Raw genomic sequence first — 13,432 nt, forward strand, 5'->3', positions numbered from 1 at the left:
ATGTTTGTGAGTACACTCGAATTTACAATATTTGGAGAGAAAAGCTTAGCCTGTCTCACCTCCCAGATAAAATTCCTATCACGTAAAGTAGGGTTTCGTAAGCCTCTGTTGGATTAGTCCACGCCCTGTATTGGTTATGACTTACTTCCTAGCCTCTGAGAGAATCTAGGAAGGATCAGTAAGTACTGTAACTATGGCCAGTATACATTCAAGGAAGTAAACATCAGACAGACGGAATATTGTTTAATTCAATCAACTCTAGACATATAAACCCAATATTCCGAACCCAAAAAGGTATGAAGCACTCTGTGCATCGATTAGACTTATGAACGTATAAATCGTGGGGCCCCGGCAGTTGCGATCGCGGAGAATGCCTCTCGGGCCAAAAGGGCCTCGGCTCAATTCTTCGGTATCATCCGCATTTAATACCCCGGACATCCCTGGCGAACGCTGGTCGGTCCCCCACAAAAGTTCTCTACGGTACGGAGGGTTATCGAGGTCTAAACATGTCATCTTCTCCGTTCCGAGTCGTCGAGCATGTCGTGCCTTGCCAGCACCTTCGCGAGTATCCTGCCGCCACAGCCAACGAGCAGGAACAACCTTTGCACCTCGCTGTGAAACAATACATCCCACTCGACAACCCGAATCCGCAACCCGGCGATGTGACCATCCTCGCTGCGCATGCCAATGGCTTCCCAAAGGTACGTCGAGGGTCAAGGATCTTCGCGCGCATTATTGCTGGGTCGGTCGCATACAATTTGCGCTGCGAAGGCGGTGGTGCTTCTGGCAGTTGATTTCACACAGGCGCACTAGAGCACTATGCTAACTAGCAGTAGGAGCTATACGAGCCTCTTTGGGAGGAGATTCACGCTCGATCTCAAGCCAACGGATTCCGAATTCGAAGCATCTGGATGGCCGATGTCGCACAGGAAGGCGAGAGCAGCGTCATCAACGAAGACTCCTTGGGCAATGACCGTACGCGACATTCGTTCCGAATACCTCAAACGAAAGGATGATTACTTACAATGCCACAGCTAGCTGGTTCGATCATCCCCGAGACCTCCTCCACCTGGTCAACGTCAAGCGCGCCGAGATGCCCCGGCCCATCATCGGCGTTGGCCACAGCATGGGTGGCGCACACCTGTAAGTATCCGAGACTGTTGCACATATCCAATTTCCATCGCACTAACAAGAACCTGTAGTACACAATTGAGCTTGATGCACCCCCGGTTGTTACACACTCTAGTACTACTGGACCCTGTCATCCAACGCCAGAGCACTCAACTCGACATCATGAGCATGCGCGAGCGCAGACGTCTCATCGCAAAGACCACCCAGCTATCCACCCACCGACGTGATCTCTGGCCCTCCCGCCAAGCCGCTGCAGAAGGCTTCAAGCGCAGCCCCTTCTATCAAGCCTGGGATCCACGTGTTCTAGACCGCTGGGTCAAATATGGCCTCCGCGATCTGCCCACAGCCATCCACCCGCTCGACCCCAACACCGTCGTAGACAAGAAGAACCCCCCAGTCACACTACGAACCCCGCTCCACCAGGAAGTCTTCACCTTCTCGCGTCCAAACTATAATCACATCCCCGGCAGCGACAAGCCCGTCAACCGCGTAACCCACCCCGATCTAGATGCCGACCACCCAGACTCCTACCCCTTCTATCGGCCCGAGCCGGCTCGTATCTTCTCACAACTACCACACCTACGCCCTAGCGTGCTCTACATTTTCGCCGGCAAGTCAGACATGTGTCTCCCAGATATGATGGCCGATAAGCTTGCGACTACGGGTACGGGGCTAGGCGGTAGTGGCGGTGTCGCAAAGGGCCGTGTGCGAGACGTCTTTCTCAAGGATTTTGGTCACTTGCTCGCCCAGGAAGCTGTTAATGAATGTGCCGATGCAGCGGCATGCTGGCTGGCGCCGGAATTGCGGCGCTGGCGTGATGGGGAGGAGAGCTTCCGGGCGCAGTGGAGTAAGAAGTCGAAGATTGAGAAGATGACGGTCGATAAGCAGTGGATGGAGAATGTTCCTGCGCCGGCGCGTCGGCCAAAGAATGGCGAGCAGAGGGCTAGTGGATCGAAGCTATGAGGAGCGTGGTGTGACCACCTTGTATATAGATTCGCATCTCGAGGAGGACCGTACATATCAAGTCTTGTACATATCGATTTGACAGCTATTACATTGGAAAGATGGCGGATACTTTTAAATACAAGAACAATTAGACCAATCACAGTTCAAGTCACTTCATAGCATTGATTCTTTCTATCACCTAACAATGGGGGGTACTGGTACTGAAAGAGCTTGAAAAAGCAGCATCAAAAAACGACAAAAAGCTAGCAGCCACGAGAAACTCCTGTCTATAGCAACAACATCCACTTGTGCCTCACTTTCCTGTTGTACGTCGTCGTCGGAATATGAGACTAAGGTATACACCCCGGGCGAGACGTACAAACTAAGATCAACTGACATCCCGTTCCATCACCGGGACGAATGGAGGATACACCAGATGGAGGGTGCCAGCCCAATGCACCCCCAAACCAGCGGAGAGTACAATTCAACAGACATCAAGAAAGAGAAGTCAGTGGAAGCACAGTTTCAACTTCATTCGGAGGGTTCACATTCCAGGGGTTTTCGCAATCGCCATCGCCAAACCTCCCATAACAGCCAAAATAAACGAGGTAATCAACCGAGGTATTGAAAGACTTATGTAGACTTTTTGGCTCGAGCAACCGCATTCTCAGTCAGAGGTGTGGTACGAATAACTTCGGGGATGTGCCAGACGTGCGCCCAGCGCAGATGGAAGTCGTCCTGGCGGCCATTCAGGCAGTGTCGTAGCCAGATACCCCAGATGATGTACATGTATGCACCGATACCGGTCATGATATGCCTGAATCAGCAAAGTCAGTAAAAGCTAAAGGAGAAGGCAAGGGTTTGAACCGGTGAACGTACCACCAACCATGTCCCTCCAAGAAAATCCCCCACGGCAAACCCACCGTCCGACGCCACACACGGATCTGCGAACAGAACTGGTTGTCTAGATTCCAGATGAAAAAGCCGCCTAGAAACATACTAAGTCCGTAGACGACCATAAACCACATCGTCTTCAGCGTCTTCATGTCGCGCTCATTCTCAAAATGCTGACGCTCCTTGGTAGGTACGGGGAGACCCTTCTTCTGGCGCTCCAGGCGATCTTCCTCACGGGAGTGGCGCCACTTGGGGCGAAGGGCTGTCTCCATGGTGTGCACGCTGCGAAATACGACAACAATTGTTAAGAGGGCGTAGGCATTTTGGTGGAATACCGGGTCTTGGAGGTAATGGTAGTAGAGGGTGATGAAGACTGCCAGGCTGAGTAGGGAGAGGGCGAGGACTAGGCGGAAACCGGTTGGGCGGGAATATGAGAATGAGGCGTAGGCCATCAGGCAGGTTGTGTAGATCATGGAGAGTTCATCGACCAGCTGCATCGGGTCTGTGTGTGTGTCCAACGGTCAGCGGGATGTTTGAAATGTAGATCATTATGGCTGATCTATACAATTGAGAGAGATAGAATCTAGGAATATGTAGGGTCGGAAAGGAAATGACACTTGCATTTCAAAGTGGAATGGAACAGGAAGCTGCCCGTTCCTACAACCAGGTAACCCAAAAAGGCAACGGTGAAGATCTGATCGTGTCCATTGCGGCGACAGCTGATGATGCCCTTGACACCCAGCCACATAAACAGGAGATTTGTCAGGGTATTGACAATCTCTGCGGAGTAGACGGTCGCATAGTAGTCCTGAAGACCAAAATAAGTCTGGTTAGTCTGGTCTTCTGAATCGAGTAAATTACATCCAGGCAGCTGCCTGCCCAGTTCGGATGTAATCGCGGGGTGAACCGCGATAAATAAGCACAGAACAAGAAGATAAGTATAACATACCTCTTCGCACCAGTTCAGTGTCGATGTGACGGGGCTCCAGAAGCCAGCCTTTGCAGGCGGATATGGGATGTGAGGCAGAGACCACCCCATCATTTGAATTGGAAGAGGATTGAAGAAGTGAAGAAGAGAAGCAGTAACGAACGCCCCAAAGGCGACAGGTGACGTCGATTACACACGGACCGCAATTGGGGCCCACTGATTGGCCCCGAAGTGGCTCCGCGAGTTGCCGGCTGCTTGCGGGATGTTTTTGAAGGCGATCGTCGGGACCGTTTTGGTCAGGAATTGATGAGATGCAAATGGTATATGTTATGTGGAGATTTCTGGAGACGGATAGTACACAGATTAAAAAAAAATATCAATATTTTAGATCATGCTCACTTTATTATTTTTGTCTATGTGGCTGTTTAGTACTACACCACTGGTGATCCCTTATCGATACGACTGATACGGGCGATACGGGCGAGACCGAGGCCCTTCCGATGACTAGTGACCACTCCGTAGTTTAGTTAACTTAAGTTAGTTAGAGAAAGTCACTGATGACTTCACCGAACCCTGTGTAATCTGCCAACTTCTCAACTACCACCGCAAACCCCCAACACACTCCTGGATTCTGCCATCGGGGGAATTACTGTATACTCGGGAATGCAGACTGCCTCACACCCATTCCAATCGTGACCGTTCCGGAACGGGCGCTTTTGTCCCAGTTTCGGCCGACCGTGAGGCCCTGCGGAGAAATCTTCCACCCGGAATCTTGACGATTCGTTCATCCGATATCGAAGTCTGCTTCTCTACACTTACACAGCTCATTGACACACACGAGCCGCCGGTTGACTCCGCGCAAGATTTGGCTCCGAAGCCATGTCGAATAACAGCGCCTATGCGGTGCCGCCCGTGAAGAAGACTACTACATCCACATGTATGCATATACCCTGCAGGCCTCGACAGGCCCCATACTACCATGAAGTGCCTAGACTAATCACTCTTCTCAATCTCGCAGCATCCAAAACAGTCTTCCACTTCGCCGCCGGCCTCTGCTCAGGTCTCACCTCCTCCATCCTCCTCCAACCAGCCGATCTTCTCAAAACCCGTGTCCAGCAATCCGGGAAAGCCAACGCCCTCCTCCCAACCCTCAAAGCCATTCTCTCCTCTCCAAATCCTATACGCAGTCTATGGCGTGGCACACTTCCCTCCGCCCTTCGCACGGGCTTCGGCTCTGCCCTCTACTTCACCAGTCTGAATGCACTCCGCCAGACGATCGCACAGACCAACCCTCCGCTCGTCCTGTCAAACACATCAACAACCAGCACCTCCTCCTCCGCTCTTCCAAAACTCTCAAATACAGCCAACTTGGCCACGGGTGCCGTCGCTCGTGTCGCCGCGGGATTCGTAATGATGCCCGTCACCGTGCTCAAGGTGCGCTATGAGTCAGACTACTACGCCTACCGAAGTCTCTGGGGCGCTGGCCGCGATATCGTACGCACCGAGGGCATGCGCGGTCTATTTGCGGGCTTTGGCGCCACAGCGGCCCGAGACGCCCCATACGCCGGCCTCTATGTGCTTCTCTACGAGCAGTTAAAACGGCGTCTTGCCACCATGACCACAACCGGGTCAACCAACCCCGACGGGACCCCTCTGGCAGGCGTGTCCTCGTCGTCTATCAACTTCGTCTCCGGTGCCTCGGCAGCCGGTCTAGCCACCGCTATCACAAACCCTTTCGACGCCGTCAAAACGCGGCTGCAACTAATGCCCGCCAAATACGGCAACATGGTCCGGGCAGTGCGCTTAATGATTCACGAGGACGGCATGCGCAGTCTCTTTGGTGGTCTAGGTCTGCGCATGGCTCGAAAGGCATTAAGTTCTGCACTGGCCTGGACGGTATACGAGGAACTTATCCTCCACGCTGAGAAGCGTTGGGCCGCGAATCACCAAATGAGCTTGTAGAGGCGGACAACCTTTGTCTCGACTTCGGCTCATATACACTCCATATACAAGATCAACTCCCTATGTCATGTACTATTAGCTTTCATCTCAATCTCCACTTGCGGGTCTGTCCTGCAGATGCATCACGCACACCCTTGCATTATGACTCGGCCCAATAGAGCTTTTCTCTACACTTTACAATTTGCTTTTAGAGTTGACACCTACATCTGCATCTTGCAGCTACACGACATATGAAAACATCGGGACAATAGAAGTGGACCCGGTGTCCACCTTACGTCCGGCCAGGATCGATCTTTCCAGACATTAACACACCTTTCTACAACGAACTTATTTCATCAAGAAGCATACATTCGGTGACATGGTTGGATACATAGAACAGAGTGGGGAACGAAATGCGATTGACATGGCATAGAGAAAGAAAAAAAAATTCATCAAGCAAAGAGGGAAAAGTCATCAACTCGTGTCTCGTTACTGTACCACTCTCACGGTGACGACCAGCTCCAAGAAATCTGGTGCAAAAAATCTCAACTCAAAAAGGAGAGAACGAATTCAAGGCATGATCTGGGTCTCGTAGTAAAGCGCAAAAACGTGGAAAGAATAGAGGAAAGAAACGATATAAAAATGACTTTGTCCAACTGATCCAACTGATTCTAGTTGGGGGGTATGGGGATGGACGGGACTGGACGAGGCAAGGTGAAACGCTTTATGCGAAGATGCGTAGTCGTCGGCTCGGGCTCTTCTTCCGCACCAGGTACATCTTGTCCTTGTTGCGGTCGTTGATCTTGAGTTCGGTGGTGGAGCTGGAGGTCTGCGCGACCAGTTTGCCTTCGCGGATACGGCGGGTGTGAGCGAAGAGCTCTTCTTGGAAGTCCTCGGTGACCCAGCGCTTGATGATGATGTAGTTGCTATCGCGCTAGAGAGAAGGGATATATGGTTAGCAATGAAGGGGTTAGATTGCTTGTTTTCCTAGGATATGCTTACCTCGTCCCAGTCCCAGGGCAAGTTGTAGGCAAGAAGGGTTTCGGGGAGCAGATGCTTGCGGTGGACCTGAACCAGAGTTAGTATGATCGCAACCCTAACCTGATAAGATTTCGGATTTCATCTCGGACGTACCTTGATCCAAGTAGTCTTCTCCTCGATAATTTCATCTTTCTTCTCCTTTTTCTCTTTTTCCTTCTCGGCCTTTTTCTTCTTATTGAGAATCTCCTCGATCTCTTCCTCGGTATATCCAAACTCCAGGCGCAGGCGCTCTCGGAACTCCTTGTCCTTCTTGATCGCCTCTTCCTTCTGCCTCTGCTTGATACGCTCCTGCTCCAACTTCCACTCCTCGATCGCAGCGAGCTTCATTGCTTGCTCCTTTTTCTTTTTCTCCTCCGCCTCAGCTGCCTTGCGACGCTCCTCTTCGAGGAACTCCCTCCGCAGCTTCTCACGGGCTTCAGCCTCCGCTTTCTGCTTGACAAGCTCCTTCATCTTTTCCTCTTGGAGCTCCTTCCGCAGCTTCTCGCGTTCTTCTTCTTCCTCCTTCTGCTTAGCGAGCTCTTTCAGCTTCTCATTGCGGAGCTTTTGCTTTAGCTCTTCACGGTCGGCAGCCTCCTTCTCCGCCTCCTCGAGCCTCTTCAGTCGCCATGCCTTCTGGTCGGCAGCCTCCCGCTCCTGATCCTCAAGTCTCTTTAGACGCCACTCCTTCTCTGCATTGCGCCGCTCCTCTTCGGCGCGATTCTTGCGCTCAAATCGCTCCAGTCGGCGCAGTCGGTCACTAATCTCATCCTCATACCACTCCTCTTCTTCGCGGAGCAGCCGTGACTCCCGTGGATCGCGAGGCTCGGCCCGATCGCGGTGCTTCTCCAGCTCACGCTCCAACCGCTCGATCTCCTGCTGCTGCTTCCAGATCTCCATATCCTGGCGGAGATCACTCTTTTCGAGGAGTTTCTGGTTGAGCGCAAGTTCGGTATCGCGGTCATGGTGGAAGGGGGAGGGATCACGGGAGACACCAGTCACTGCACGACGACGGGGTAATATCACCTCATCCTCCCACTCAGGCTCGACGACCTTCTGCTGCACACGGCGGGGCTTATTGGTGTTACTGTTGTCGGTACGTTGGGCCTGCTCGTTGACGATCATGACAGCGGGGACCTCGTTGCGATCGCGGTTTCGGCGACCACCTGTCGAAGCAGACCGATGGACTCGTGTGGATTGGACGGGGACCATAAGGGTTTCTCGTGCCTCGGGACGACGGTGACGAGAGACTGATCGCCGGCGGAACGAGGTACGACCTTTGCGGCCATGGACGGAGAGATCGGTCTCGGAGAATTCCGAGTCATCGGACTCAAAAAAGATATCGGCCGGCATGGTGGACGATAGATGGGATTTCAGAGGAAATCAGACCAAACTATGGTGTGACAATAGAAATAATTCAAGTCGAGTGATCGACCCTGATGGAGGGGAGGGGAAAAGGTCTGAGCACTCGATACCAGTTGGAGGGGCCCGAGAATCAGAATGAGGTCAGGTTGGAGGAGTGCGGGGTGTGGGAAAGAAGAGAGAGAAAAGGGGAAGAGACGAAGAAGGAACAGAAGAAAAGAAGGGCTGGGCCCCTCAAAAAGTAGCGAATTAGTTATTTCGAATGGGAAAAAGAGGAGTCAATACGAGTGTGCAAGTCGGGCTTATCGACGATCGCTCAGCTGAACGGAGAGAGAGAAGGAGGGGCTGGAAAAAAAAGGGAAATGGACCATAATGCCGTTGGGTGACCAGGCGGCTATTTATTCGAACAGGGCTGCAGTAGTGAGTAAGTTACTCCTGTTTCATAAATAGGTACTCCTCATACTCACTGGCTTAAGCCAGTGACTTGACTACGCCATGGTCATCTTCTGCGAGACGATGCATATCAGCCTCAAAACGATCGCCTTATCCGATCGAGGACGGAGGAGTATGAGAGTATAGTAACTAAGGTATAAGGTTAATGAGGGTGGTAAGAGAGTCTATACTCCCTCTCTACACTACTATATCAAACTTATTTTCTCCTTCTATTCAACGTTCTTCACCCTTGGTGATCAGTATCCCATACACCATAAAGTACCCTGTACCCCTCCTCTTCCAAGGTTTTCTGCGGGATAGCATCATCGTCTCCAGCCACCCACCCAAAAGGCCCCCACTTTGGCAGCCCAGCGACCGTCAGACGGGCTTAGACTCTTTAGAGCCAAAGATGGGGACTCCTTGTCCTGGCCCTGCCCCACTACAGACTGACTAACTACTGTACTACAGCATCGAGGTCTGTCTCTTTGCTCTTCCAGTGAGTTCTCAAACTTGAACTCGTCTCTGCGAACCATCTTGGTGTAATGCTTGCGCCGCAAGTCCCCAGAGAAGACAGTCACGCTCCCTATGCTGTTGCATTACGCTCCAATGATCCATTACCCCTGGGCGCTTCAAGAGACAGATTAGCGGGCCAGCGTCTGTTGAAACCGACCAGATCTATAAACGGGAGACTATTTGCACGAAGTATTGCGCTATCTAAATCTGGTTCCTGTCTTCTTTCAATTTTTATTCTGTTCATTGCACAACGCTGGATCCGCCACCGATGGGCCTGGCCCTGGAATTTTGGGTACCTGGATAACATGCGGTGTACTTTGGGTACTGACTAACAGCACTTGGGTAAGTTACCTGCGTGATCTCAACGGGCGAACAATCAAAAGATCGGGCAGCCGCCCCATCATCCCCCAAGAGATGAAATGTTGGGCACGAGAAGAGACTCCCCGGATAGTCATCGGACTATTGCTAATATCTTCAAAAGCAAAATAAACACAAAAACAATCAGGTCGAATCCCAAGGGACGCGGTCGGGTGTTCCCGCGGGTGACCCATGGGACCTACGCGTGACTTGAACCTCACTTTCTCATCCTCCCTTCTCACCTGCCTTTCCTCCTCTCTCTCTCTCTCTGGAATTCGCGGGCTAGGCGAATGTGGATGATGCCTCGGATACTCCGTGATCACGGTCGAGGAATTGTCGTCACTAAGGGCCAGAGGCAAGGTATCGCCCCCATTCTGGCTGGTATCGGTACGTATTCGGAATATGCGCTTCAGTTGACGACTAATCGCCTCAAGTCTATGAACGACATGTACTCTTTGGAAATCATTTCTATGGCTACTTGGTGGTATGCCTTGACCTGCTTTTTTAAGCTGGAATCCACAAATTCCTTCATGAACGATGACAACCTTTACTTTGGACTGCGATCGCTATACAAGCGCGCAATGTCGTTACCGATGGCACCAAATCGGGGCTTGTCGATAAGTGCTTATTTTGCTCTCTCTTCCTGGAATTATCGTTGAGACGCCTAGGCACTCTACTGATTCGCATTCCGGTTGGAAGAATAACTTCCGGGACGGCTCAATAACGAGCCATCGACACATCCAGACAACCAGAGGTATATCAGTTTCAGATCAATCCAGTAGACACAGACATACTTCAACTACAGACAACCGTATATCCGCCACTTCTGACTAGTCATTATTAAATAGCTCCAGAAGCCATACCCTTTCAGTCCTGGAGAACAACCCAAATACAAACACAAACACAAACACCCTCTACAGCAGGCATCTACAGTACATGTCTCTCTACCGATTGGCTCTGCAGAACAGGGATAGACCCGGACGATCCTCAATCGTTTATTAGCGGGTTCTGCTCACACGTCATTTTTAATTTAAATTCCGGCCGGGGCTGGGCGACCCTTCTTCGTCAGGCGCAGAGAGACTGAAGTGTATGGATGACGATGACGGCGGCGGCGAATTTGGGTTACAGTTGGTGAAATACTGTAGTGTATTGCTGTGCCACAGTCGATTCGGTTGGGCGTGGTATCGTAGGGCAGGTAAGCTGAGTGGTCACGAGCCACTGTATCTCATCGATAGTGTGGCGGTGTTCTCTTGTTCGGGCGGAGTATTGGGCTGTGCTAGCTTGACCTAAAGTTGTATGTATTTGTTGACTTCGATTTCCAAGAGATAGCCGGTGTGGCTGTTACATGGTACATTTATCTGCTTTCTGTAAAGCTTTTGGAATTCTAAAGAGCCGCTTGTGGGTGTCTATCCCATTTCTGACCGTGATGCCGATAAGCTCTTATCGGGCCAGCGATGCTAAGTTGAGAGGTTGGACTAAGCAGCATCAGTGACTAAGTCACCATACGAAATTTAAGCTTGAAATCTTATCTTGACCAGGGGCTCGACTTTATCTTTGTTCGGGGTCCTCGGATTTGGAAACACAACAATGAATATTGATGTCTTTTGTATTGAACAATGGCCCGTGTTACGGTTTTGCCCATTGTTTGCAAAGCCACTCTTCACATAAAACTCCTGGGTATCCAAATTGCCGGTAAACAGAGCAGTTCCTCGGTAATACAAACCAAGGGACAGATCTGACAGGCCAGGGACTCGGCAGCCCTGGGCTAGATTTCTTCCGTCCTCGAACGAAGCCTTCGGCTTTCCACTACTTCCACCTGGGCCATTCCCCTCATCCGACTGAGGAAGCTTCGATCAGTTCCTTTATGGCCCGGTAGCACCAATGCAGAGAACCTCTCTTTCTGAAAGGTTCCCGGGCCCCCGACGATATCCATCGTCAGGGCGGATATCTTCTCCTTAGCCGTGTCCTCTCAATGCCATAATCGCTTCTATAATCCCATCACAACTTTATCAAGCGCGTCCTCCGGAGCTCAGAATCTGCTCCAAGTTCTCCCGGCTGTTCTTGAACGTTGTTTCGTGGTAGTGTAGCTTCTTCTCGAGGTTGTTGATCTCGGAAGAGGCCTCCGCACTCTCGCGAGTGAGACGCTTGTTGACGGTGCCGATGGGGACGTTGACGAACCTGGATCCCAGATGTTAGCTCCATTGCCATGGAAAAGAGGACAAGAGTATTCCCCGAGGGCCGGTAATAAAGATCGGAGGGATCAATGCAGGATCAGGTAGGTGATGACGAAACTCACATCTTTCCCACCCCCTCGTACACCGGTGTCTCCGAGGGCAACTCAGCCAGCTCCTTCGATGTCAGCTGCAGCATACGGATGTCGCGCTGCTTGGTGGTGATCTGGGCCTTGGTGACGCCAATCTGCTGCTGCGAGGCAATAGCACGGGTCTCAATCTCTTGCAGGATCTAGTGTGGCCTCTTGTTAGGATTCCTAGTTCAAGGTGTGCGGGTTCCTGGACTCTGTGGTAATTCCGGAGGTGAAACTTTCTCACCTTCTGCAGGGCCTCGTTGGGGATGGACATTTTGGGGGATGTGGGGGTTGGCTGTCGAAGGAGGGGAGGGGTAGTTTGCGAGTCGGCGAGGGGATAGTCAATCGATTGAATATCCGGCAATCGATGATTTCTTTGAAAGTGACAGGATCGAAGTGATCTGTGATCGGAGCAGCGACTAGTTTGGGAATGGCTCTCAACGTGTCTCGCGAGCTGTCGTGAAGCTGCTCCGTACGTGGGCGGTGGGGGATTAACCTGAAGGCGGTGAGGCTGTCCATTGTTCGAAAGACATCCACTAAAGCTTCTCTACTCTGGACAGATCAGTTCATGAGCCATTATAATTTGATTTCAATATTCTCACTCGACATAACCACTTCTATCCGCGGAGTATGCGATCCCTACGACTGCCTTACGGGCAGCTACCAAGAGGAGTATGAGCTTAGCGACATTACACACCATTTCAATCGAATGGAACCCATAGACCTTCCAATCTGAACCTGGAGGATTGGGTATGCTTAAATTGCGCAATTAAACCCATTTAGACTTCGAGGAGTCACGGCTTATATCCTTGGTCATTTTGATCTCATGAACTATACTTATACCCTCCAAATTTGGGACGAAGTACTCTTGATAACCATGGTAATAATGGGAACATGGATGGGTATTGAAGTTGCCCAAGGTGGGCAATTAGGGTAGACCACTTGGGACGGATGTTTGTAGATATCTGCAGGTATTAACTATTATTCCGTTGTACTGTTCAAGCAGCTTAGGATTTAGTAACTGTTTCAAACTATATCCTCGGCTCCACATATATATCTCAACCGCAGATTAGGACACAGATGGCGAGCATGAATGAACGAGAAGGATGTAGAGCCTGGATAGGAGCAGTTTCCCAATGGAATGGCACATATCTGCCATTGTTATTAGTGAAGGCCCAGTAATCGAACTGGCGAGATAAATTAGTATCACAAAGCCTCCCAGGGACAATATCAACAGGGGATCCTGAATGGGAATTACTATGGATAGACGACGCTATTGGTATCCAGGCTCAATATGCACTTTTCTTCGGCATCGTATATACAACTGGGCTTGTGGTTTAGTGGTATAATACTCCCTTAGCATGGGAGTGGTCCGGGGTTCGATTCCCCGCGAGTCCATGTCTTTTTGTCCCTATTTAATCCACAAGAGGTGATGTGGTGGATCACTTGAAATTTATGGGCTCTGTATCTCAAGTTTTTTTTTTCTTTCCGTCCGTGGGCGGCCCCTTTAGAGAGGGGCGGTGTGGAGCCAGATGGCAGAATCTTCTCGACCAATAGGAGTCCTGCAGAGTATACAACCTCAACGACCTTACTTGTGTTCGCACTTT

General features: G+C 51.0%; 6 protein-coding genes across 6 annotated transcripts; 3 read left to right on the forward strand and 3 right to left on the reverse strand.

Moving 5' to 3' along the window:
- The first annotated feature begins 424 nt into the window (after positions 1–424).
- On the forward strand, positions 425–2,203 carry N7473_002443 (putative toxin biosynthesis protein). Its single transcript, XM_057148383.1, has 4 exons — positions 425–701; positions 837–975; positions 1,035–1,143; positions 1,203–2,203. Exons 1-4 carry the CDS (start codon positions 507–509, stop codon positions 2,092–2,094), a joined length of 1,335 nt encoding a protein of 444 aa, XP_057012037.1. The 5' UTR covers positions 425–506; the 3' UTR covers positions 2,095–2,203.
- A 506-nt stretch (positions 2,204–2,709) lies between these two features.
- On the reverse strand, positions 2,710–4,009 carry N7473_002444 (ceramidase; the record flags this gene model as incomplete). The annotated part of the gene is made up of 4 exons (XM_057148384.1): positions 2,710–2,893; positions 2,956–3,472; positions 3,592–3,778; positions 3,920–4,009. The coding sequence occupies 4 exons, from the start codon at positions 4,007–4,009 to the stop codon at positions 2,710–2,712; spliced, it is 978 nt and encodes a 325-aa protein (XP_057012038.1).
- A 768-nt stretch (positions 4,010–4,777) lies between these two features.
- Positions 4,778–5,860, forward strand: N7473_002445 (putative mitochondrial carrier protein; the record flags this gene model as incomplete). Its single annotated transcript, XM_057148385.1, has 2 exons — positions 4,778–4,835; positions 4,917–5,860. The coding sequence occupies 2 exons, from the start codon at positions 4,778–4,780 to the stop codon at positions 5,858–5,860; spliced, it is 1,002 nt and encodes a 333-aa protein (XP_057012039.1).
- A 703-nt stretch (positions 5,861–6,563) lies between these two features.
- Positions 6,564–8,209, reverse strand: N7473_002446 (uncharacterized protein; the record flags this gene model as incomplete). Its single annotated transcript, XM_057148386.1, has 3 exons — positions 6,564–6,773; positions 6,842–6,907; positions 6,974–8,209. The coding sequence occupies 3 exons, from the start codon at positions 8,207–8,209 to the stop codon at positions 6,564–6,566; spliced, it is 1,512 nt and encodes a 503-aa protein (XP_057012040.1).
- A 1,610-nt stretch (positions 8,210–9,819) lies between these two features.
- On the forward strand, positions 9,820–10,179 carry N7473_002447 (uncharacterized protein; the record flags this gene model as incomplete). Its single annotated transcript, XM_057148387.1, has 1 exon — positions 9,820–10,179. One exon carries the CDS (start codon positions 9,820–9,822, stop codon positions 10,177–10,179), a length of 360 nt encoding a protein of 119 aa, XP_057012041.1.
- Positions 10,180–11,053: 874 nt separating this feature from the next.
- Positions 11,054–12,275, reverse strand: N7473_002448 (putative prefoldin subunit 1). Its single transcript, XM_057148388.1, has 3 exons — positions 12,070–12,275; positions 11,817–11,983; positions 11,054–11,698 (listed from the first exon to the last, which is right to left on the reverse strand). The coding sequence occupies exons 1-3, from the start codon at positions 12,097–12,099 to the stop codon at positions 11,530–11,532; spliced, it is 366 nt and encodes a 121-aa protein (XP_057012042.1). The 5' UTR covers positions 12,100–12,275; the 3' UTR covers positions 11,054–11,529.
- Between the last annotated feature and the right edge of the window lie 1,157 nt (positions 12,276–13,432).

This window comes from Penicillium subrubescens (assembly GCF_028828155.1).
Source record: "Penicillium subrubescens strain IBT 31985 chromosome Unknown utg000002l_segment0_segment0, whole genome shotgun sequence".
NCBI classification, from domain to species: domain Eukaryota; kingdom Fungi; phylum Ascomycota; class Eurotiomycetes; order Eurotiales; family Aspergillaceae; genus Penicillium; species Penicillium subrubescens.